Source organism: Nycticebus coucang, chromosome 20, assembly GCF_027406575.1.
Source record: "Nycticebus coucang isolate mNycCou1 chromosome 20, mNycCou1.pri, whole genome shotgun sequence".
Lineage (NCBI taxonomy): Eukaryota > Metazoa > Chordata > Mammalia > Primates > Lorisidae > Nycticebus > Nycticebus coucang.
The window spans coordinates 35646965-35656326 of record NC_069799.1 but is presented as its reverse complement, the minus strand read 5'-3'; the positions used below and the strand labels follow the sequence as shown (position 1 = coordinate 35656326).

The following is a 9362-nucleotide window of genomic DNA, read 5'->3' as shown; positions in this document are numbered from 1 at the left end:
GTGGGGGAGAAACTGGAAAGCATGCATGTAACAAATGGTTGCTAAGGGTGGATGCGCAGATGGAGGGAAACATTGATTAGTAAAGTCTATTAGCATGTGATAAGGAGTCTAGCAGCCCTTTAAGATGTTAGGTAGACAGAGAAAAGTCTTTGGTCAGAGTTTCATGATTATGAATATATTTAATTCAAAATAATCTTTCTACCAAGGAATCACATTTGGGGGTGAAATTTTCTTAGCTTGTTCACAGCTCTCCTAACCACTGAGTCAGACTTGAAGAAGAGAGAAGAAAACATCACACTTGTGGTCATTGTGGATGTCAAAGCCAACAAGCACTAGATCAAACAGGCTGTGAAGAAGCTCTATGACATTGCTATGGCCAAGGTCAACATCCTGACCAGGCCTGATGGAGAGAAGAAGGCATATGTGCCACTGGCTCCTGATTATGATGCTTTAGATGTTGCCCATCAAATGGGATCATCTAAACTAAGTCCAGCTGGCTAATTCTAAATACGAGGTGGATATGAAGTTCGTGTGAAATTTAAATAGTAAATTATTTTAAATTTAAATTTAAATAGCAAACAATTTAAACTAAAATTTATATGTTGAATCATTGTAGTACTGAGAACAAAAAATGTATATGGTAAAATTTTAAGTTTAAGTAGTAAAGTACTTTAAATGGCACACAAACTTTATGTCCACCCTGCATAAGACTTTTCACCAAAAAGAAATATAATTATTATGTTGTTTCCATGAGTGCAAAACATGTATTTTTGTGTGTGTATATATAAACACATGTGTATGTATATGTAATTAAAATTAATGACAGGATATAATTTATATTCAGGGCTAACTACAAACATCCTTCAGGCAGAGTTTGTTACAGGTAAAGTCTACCTTGTACCTCAGCCCTCCATCCAGGAGGTGTGCCATACACCTGTATGTGGTGCCTGTGAGTTGGGAGCTTAAATACCACCTCCTGCATGATGCCTCCCGCAATGCCGACCCCCTCACTGGAGACTAGAGGTAATTTCACCCTTCTTTGAACTGCTGTAGCCTTTGCTTGGAACTCCCAGGGTCGTTCATTCTATTAAGTGACTAAGTTATTGCTGTGCATGTTTTTACCTAGACATGATGATGTATATTGAAAACGCCTTCAAAGCAGAGTCTCACTACTAACTTAAACAGGAGGTTCCCAAGCCTAGTATAGACTAAACAATCAATAAAGAGATTTTCATTCCTTTAGTCAAAATTTGTGAAACAGGGTACTCTATGCCAAGCAAAGAGGCCCTGGAATATCGAGATGAATAAGATCATGGGCCCTGCCCTTAATTAAAAAAATGAAAGAAAAAAAAAAGAGTGCTATGGTGAAGAAACGGTTAACATTCTGGCCTCATTCACCCTCTTGTTCGATGGCAGTGCTGTCACACAAGGACAGAGAGGCGGAATCTGAGACCCTATCCAATCAGGAATGCTCCAGCATGAACTGTCCAATCAGGCACAGCCAGAAAGAAAGAGGGGGCTCCAGGATCCGGAAAAGCATTTGTCTCTGGCCTGGAGCTAATCTGGGATCCCCTCTTCAACTCTTGCTACTACCGGAGGATCCAGGTGTCTCTGCACAGCTTCTGTCACCCTGTGAGCTGCAGGTACTCGGAGATCTGTGGGGAGGACACCCAGACATCCCTGAAGCTGGGAAATGGTGAGTACTGGAGACTGGGTGTCCTGAGAGGGGGGAGGGGCGTGGTTGGAGACAGACTTGTCTGAGGCTAGACCGGGCAATTTCACTTCAGTTTTACAGTCTTCAGAATGAAGTTTGCCACTGGCACCTTTGGCCCTCAGACCCTGTGAGCAAAAGGTGGACAGGTGCAGGCAGCGGGGACTCTGTTGCTGTGGCCCCTTCCCGGAGCGTTAATCAGACCACGGCCCAGAGCTCTATTTGAGCAGCTGTGCCTGCAGAGCCCGGCGTCCCTCCCAGGTGATGACAATGGAAAGGTCCTCAGGAAGAATCCCAGCTGGGTGTGTGGGGCTTGTTCATGGGAGGGGCTGTAGTCCCTGGGCCCCCAGTCCCTCCATCCTCCTGTTAAACGTAAACTTAGGGCCAGGCGCGGTGGCTCACGTGTTAGTGAACAGAAAGAGACTCTGTCGCCTGTCCTTGTAGTTAAACACGGAGACAGGGAGATGATTCGTGAAAAGACTTTATTATCGGAAAAGCCAGCAATTCTGAAGAACAGTGAGAGTAATTTTTTAAATGTTGTTTTGTCTCTGTAACACATTTTAATAATTGATATAGGGGATAATTTCAAAAGCATACTAAAAGTATAATTTTAGTTATCTGGTTAATAACATGCGGACAAGTTAATGACATATAATTATTAAAAAACGATCACAGAAATTCATCAAAACAACATCATTAAATTGTTCTCTAGTGCCTCATTACTTCCTTGTTTTTTTTTTTTTTTTTTTACAAGATGATTATCTTTATTCCCTATTTCTGGTTTGGCCTGTCTGACTGACTTACTGTTCCTATGTTTTCAAGTGCATTCTCAGTTCACGGATTGCTAAGAAAGGTTGTAGGGGTGTCTGTGTCTACCACATTCTCTACTTTTATTTATTTTATTTTCGTATCTATGAGATTGATTTCAAATGGAAATAATTGGTTTGGTTAAATTGACATGAGGGCTGTGCTGCTTGCTTTTGTTTTCTGAAATTTGTGAAACAGCGGGTACATTATGAATGGTATACATTGTATTTTGTAACGTTAAGAAGCTTATAATACATGAGAATAACCATTAAGGTTTGGATTTAGGTAATTATGACAATGTGTTAGGAAGTGTTGGATATTCTGAAAAATCTTGTTCGTTGTTTTATTTGGACTATATCTTTTATACATTTAATTTGTTTTCAATGGGTTGGGAACTGTTAGATAAATTGGAGCAGTATATATTTTTTTAACTTTTTACATCTATGTTTGTGTTTTAATAATAAATAATTAATGGCTGCCTGATTTTTTTAGTATAGCTTCTTGTACTTGTTTTAATTCAATGTCAGAGCATTTATGGCTTGAGAAGTTGTATTAAGGGCCTTGAGAATGGCACGGGACAATGGACTAATTTTCAGATTGAGTTCAATAGCTAGTGTTGATATGACACATATGGCTAAAGTGATGTATTTATCAGGGTTAAAACTGTGTAGTTGGCTATGATAGTTTTCAGAGAGTGTAATATTTTAAGTTACTTTAGACCTGTTTGGACTTACAGTTTTGTACCCAGGGTAGAAAAGGGGTTAATCTTAGCAAACGAGTTTTCCCTGTGTTGTAGCAGGGATGTATGGAAAGGCCTGGGTGCCTTATAATAACTGCCTTCAGGGTAGCTTAGTGTATCTATTGGCATAAGGTACAAAGGCTGTTAAGTTGCATTTAAGTAAGGAATTATTAAGGTTAATGTATCAGAATGGGCACTTTTTAAACTTAATATATTTATGACTAGTAGTTAACATTTTTCAGTTGTATAGGAAATCATATCTTTTTTTCTTGGCAGTAGTGGTTGTTTTATAAATATCTGAGTGGGGGGATAATCTTGTGGATACATGGGAAAAGTATGACATTTCTCATAAGTTCTAGCAGGTGCACATTTCCATTAGACATGAAGTATGCCTTTTCTACATGAGAACTTCTGGTAAGACAGAAGTCAGACATACATATATATATATGTATATAATTTTTTTTTTTTTTTTTAAGACAGAGTCTCATTTTGTTGCCCTTAGTAGAGTGCTATGGCATCACAGCTCACAGCAAGCTCAAACTCTTGGGCTTAAGCAATTCTCTTGCCTCAGCCTCTCAAGTAGCTGGGAGTACAGGCGCCCGCCACAATGCCTGACTGTTTTCTTGTTGCAGTTGTCATTGTTGCTGGGCTGGCCGGGGCAGACACTAACCCACCAGCCATCACTGTGGTACGGCTGCCTAACCTCTTAGCTAGTTTTCAAATGGCATTATCTTATGGTCTGCTCGGAGTGGTTTTTTAGATCTGTTGTCCATTTTGGGATTGGTTCATGTACAAAGCAAACACAAAATATTTATTTTTGATGATCTGGGTGAGATGTGAAGGAGCTAGGGAAATTTCACCCCTAAATATGATTCCTTGATATAAAAAGTATTTTGAATTAAAAGGTTATTCATGATTAGAAAGCACTGGCCTCTCCTCTGTAAAACCTGAATAACTTGATTTAGAATCAGGAAAAGCTCAGGTTAATTTACAAATCAGGCTGTTTCTAACAGTCTACACTTCTCCCAGCCCCAGCAACTACTTGCTACACGTCTACTTTCTAGTTTCTCCTCCCCTCCTCCCACAAGGCATCTTTAAAAGTCACTGACCATTACTGAGACTTTGGGAAATCATTCTTGTGGTTCCCCCCATCTGCATGTTTTTTGGAAATAAGCATTTCTCTTATTAATCTATCATAATTGTGAGTTGATCTTTCAATGAACCAACCTAAGGGAAAAGGGCACATTTTGCTGTGATCCCTACAGTTGCCTGTTTACAACTTATGGTGGAAGGAACCCAGTTAAGACTTTTTTGCAGGAATGTTGTCATCTGATGAAGTCATTTAATTACCTGATGTGTTAGACTTCTGGGTAGCACAATCCATCCTTAGCTGTTGATGAGTTAACTTTTTCTTTATCATGGAATTTTTCTGTTTCTTTCTTTCTTTTTTTTTTTAGAGACAGAGTTTTACTTAATCACCCTGGATAGAGTGCCTTCGCGTCACAGCTCACAGCAACCTCCAGCTCTTGGACTCAGGTGACTCTCTTGCCTCAGCCTTTCGAGTAGCTGTGACTACAAGTGCCCGCCACAATGCCCGGCTATTTTTTGTTGCAATTTTGTCCTGGGTCGGGTTCAAACCCACCACCCTTGGTATATGGGACCAGCACCCTACACACTGAGCCACAGGTACCGCCCTGTTTTTTTTTTTGTTGTTGTTTTTAAATGGAGGTGGTCTGCTGAGCAGTGCAGAAGGTCCTGGATAGCCACTCTAGATCTACCTCCTTTTTTTTTTTTTTTTTTGCAGTTTTTGGCTGGGGCTGGATTTGAACCCACCATCTCAGGTGTATGTGGCTGGCGTCTTATCCACTTGAGCCACAGGCGCCAAGCAAATTCTTTTTTTCTTCATTTTTCATTTCAAAGAGATGCAGTATTTTTGTTTTTTGTCATTTCTTTATGTAACAGTGGGTGATTGTTTTCTACATTTTTTGTTTTTATAAGTTTCTGAACATGTCTCATAAGAAGGAAGCAGACAATAATCCTGTGACACTCAGTTGTCAAAATCTATACTCCTTCTATCTTGCCTAGGCACACTCTCCTTGGCAGAACATCTTTGCATTGAGACTCCCCATTGGCAACCGTACAGGATGCGGTATCCCCAGCACCCTTCTGCCTTTTGTCAGTCCCAAGCTGCACACTTGTCTGAGGATGGCCCAAGATGCACATAGCATTCATGTTTACTGGAGTGTTCCACAAATATCAATTCCTGGGACATACCTGTCCAGTGGATAGCCTGAGGTATGGGGATGGAAACTCTCAAGGGAGTAAATGAATGCTTTTGTGTTTGAGAGTATCTCTTAGTGTACCCTTCATGTAAACAGCTAACCCATTGGGACTTTAATTTTTTTATAGGAGCCTCAGTTTTCATTTCTGGAACACATTACTATTAGTTAATGAAGTACTGGTATTCAGGGGAAAATGCACAAATTATTTCTACCTTCAGATTCTCAGGTATTTCAAAGGAGGAAAATTATCTCAAAAGATAAGGAAACTGGCTCAGCGCCTGTGGCTCAAGTACCTAAGGCGGCAGCCACGTACACCTGAGCTGGCGGGTTCGAATCCAGCCTGGGCCCACCAAACAACAATAACTGCTGCAATCAAAAAAATAGCTGGGCATTGTGGTGGGCTCCTGTAGTCCCAGCTACTTGGGAGGTGGAGGCAGGACAATCACTTGAGCCCAGGAGTTAGAGGTTGCTATGAGCTGTGATACCATAGCACTCTACCCAGGGGGACAGCTTGAGGCTCTGTCTCCAAAAAAAAAAAAAGATAGGGATAAACAGTTCCCAGCAAGGTGTTTTGAAAACCTGCAACACCATTCATACATGCACATTGAAAGCCAGGGTGCATTTTCTCCTGGGAGGGTGGCCATTGAGCAATTCCGTGAGCAGGCTGAGGGTGGCAGGATGTATCAGGGGATATAGAGTGACCTTAATTGACTGTTGAGTGAAACTTGCCTGTATTTCAGTCACCAGTGACAGTCCCTGAATTTTAGACCTTGAAAAGCTTTGTTTCTTTATTTCGGCTTAAATTTTTTATTTAGTACAAAATGAAATACATCAATAGAACTTGAAGAATAAGAAAACTTTCCTGAAAAGGCAAGACAGAACTGGAGTTCACAAAAGGGAATTAAATATGTAGTCATATATTCCATTTCATTATAATTTTTGGTTTTACCTTTTTTTCCTTTGAGTGAGTGTAGTAAGCTTTTTTTTTGTAGCTATTCAAAACTTTATTTATTAAAAAGCATCCTTGTGCTGTCAGTGTAAACTAGACTCCAGATTTTGAAGACTTTGTTTGGAAAAAATGTAAAATATCTCATTAATAATTTTTACATTGGTTTCATGTTGAAATTACACTAATTTGGATAATGGGTTAGAGCAAATACATTATTAATATCAAAAAAAATCCTTGCTACAAATTTAAAAGAAGTCTGAGGAAGTTGGCGGTGCCTGTGGCTCAGTAGATAGGCCACTGGTCCCATATACCGAGGGTGAAGGGTTTGAACCTGGCCCCAGCCAGCTAAAACAGCAGTGGCAACTGCAGCAAAAATAGCCAGATGTTGTGGTGGGTGGCTGTAGTCCCAGCAACTCGGGAGGCTGAGGCAAGAAGAATCACCCTAGCCCAAGAGCTGGAGGTTGATGTGAGCTGTGACGCCATGGCACTCTACTGAGCGCGACAAAGTAAGACTCTGTCTCAAAAAAAAAGAAGAAGAAGAAGTCTAAGGAAGCTTCTTTTTCTTCCGCCCAAAGAGTTTATAAACCCATACAGCAGTGGCTCAGCACCTGTGGCTCAAGCAGCTAAGGCGCCAGCTACATACACCTGAGCTGGCTGGTTCAAATCCAGCCCGGCCAACCAAACAACAATGGCAGCTGCAACCAAAAAATAGCCGGGCATTGTGGCAGGTGCCTGTCATCCCAGCTACTTGGGAGGCGGAGGCAGGAGAATTGCTTGGGCCCAGGAGTTGAAGGTTGCTGTAAGCTGTGATGCCATAGCACTCTACTCAGGGTGACAGCTTGAGGCTCTGTCTCAAAAAAAAAAAACAAAAAAAAAACACCATACAGCAGTGCAAAGTCATTTTAAAAAGAACACCATTAAAACGGCAAAAGTCAGAAATTGAATTAATGCCTTTGGATACGAAGACGTAGTGCAGTGCTCACGAAATCCGAATGCCAAGATGAGCAAGATTGTTTTAACCACCAGAATGTTCACTTGAGTTCCTTCCCTTAGACTGAGATACAAAATGTACGCATCAAGCCATCCAAAATAGCCATCCGTCTTACTCTGACCTAGAGCCAAAATTCAGTACAGCTCACAGACACCTGATTCTGAGCATGAGGGAACCCAAGAAACAGGAGGAGCCCTCCTAACAGGCCAAAGGTCATTATGGCTTCAAATGTACAAGTTATCACAGGAAACAGGAAAAATCTGTAGTAAGGTTTTGAGATATGTTATTGTCTGAGGGTGATGTCAAATAGAAACCCAGGACTTGGCTTTGCAATGACTCCATGAAGAAGAAAGAGACCAAGTGTGGATTGCTTTATGGCTGCATAAAAATGAATCCATTTCCGGGCGGCGCCTGTGGCTCAGTCGGTGGGGCGCCGGCCCCATATACCGAGGGTGGTGGGTTCAAACCCAGCCCGAGCCAAACTGCAACCAAAAAATAGCTGGGCCTTGTGGCGGGCGCCTGTAGTCCCAGCTGCTCGGGAGGCTGAGGCAAGAGAATCGCGTAAGCCCAAGAGTTGGAGGTTTCTGTAAGCTGTGTGAGGCCACGGCACTCTACCGAAGGCCATAAAGTGAGACTGTCTCTACAAAAAAAAAAAAAAAGAATCCATTTCCACATGAAAGTGTGGTAGGTAAATTGCTGAATTGTAACTATTCTCAAAATATCAGTTCCTCTTTTACAAGAAGTGGAGAATCTGTGACAGTAGGTAACTTTGTTCTGTTTTTTACCATCTGGAAGTTGGAGTTTAATGCTAAATGCTATAGAAAGAGACTTGCAAACTTCCAAAGATATACTCCGGTGATTGTTTATTAAATGATTTGTTTTCATGAAATTGATAATTAAATGACATCACCATTGTCTCACAAAATAGATAATTTTATTTTTCATATTGACATAACAAATGTAAAATGTCTTACAATTTCCACCTATCATATAAACGTCAGCACTGAGTTTGCATTATCTTGGTGGATTTCTCAAACACTTGATATTTTCTTATCTAAAAATAAATGAATAACCCTTGACTGGGAACCAAAGTCTGAGTTTAGACACGAGGACAAAGTCAACCTTGGTCCTCAAAAAGATGATCATTGAGGGCCCAGAAATCCTTCACTGCAAATTTTCAGCCTGTTCACACCAGTTTTGGGGAGAGTCCTTTATAGGGACAGAAGGTGCAGAGCCCTGGAAAGCTGATGATGCACAGATAGATGTGGTTGATGGAAGTGTAGCATGATAAGATGCCCTTCCTGAGGGTGTAATTGGTATTGTTCTGGTGATGTTTGTAGATATTGTCCAATAGAATAAATTTGAAATTCCATCTTATTGTCCAAAAAAATGAATTCTTCATTATCATAGGAAGTATCTCTTGGGGAAAGCACCAAGTAAAAAATCTGCACACATCACACACACGGGCTTTCTTTCATAGAGAGGAGTAAACAAGTGTAGAAAGAATGTGGGAGATGAGGGCAGAATGGAGGGTGGGGAAATAATCTGCCAGGTCAGGAGATGTTTCATCCTGCAGTCAGACACTTCTTAGGAGGGGCATAAAGAGTGGTTAGATATTGAAGTCAGACTTAGAATTGCTCAAAGATCAGGGTTCTGGAGGAAGAAAAGTAACTTACAGCAAAAAAAATTTTTTTTTTTTTTTTTTTTTTTCTGAGAAAGAGTCTCAAGCTCTTGCCCTGGGTAGAGTGCCATGGTGTCATAGCTCACAGCAACCTCCAACTTGGGCTCAAGTGATCCTCTTCCTCAGTTTTTCTATTTTAGTAGAGATGGAGTCTCGCTTTACTTCAGGTGATCTAGAACCCCTGAGCTCAAGCAATCCACCC

The 9362-nt window shown here is 40.9% G+C and overlaps 1 protein-coding gene across 2 annotated transcripts in view; it reads left to right on the top strand.

Annotated features, from left to right (window-relative positions):
• Nucleotides 1-1552: 1552 nt before the first annotated feature.
• LOC128572815 (zinc finger protein 43-like) overlaps nt 1553-9362 on the top strand; it is a 38257-nt gene continuing 30447 nt past the window's right edge. For both annotated transcript variants that reach the window (XM_053572928.1, XM_053572927.1), the window contains exon 1: nt 1553-1696. In XM_053572928.1, the coding sequence (XP_053428903.1) occupies nt 1694-1696 (3 nt within the window). In that variant the 5' untranslated portion in view covers nt 1553-1693. The remainder of the gene's footprint in view (nt 1697-9362) is intronic.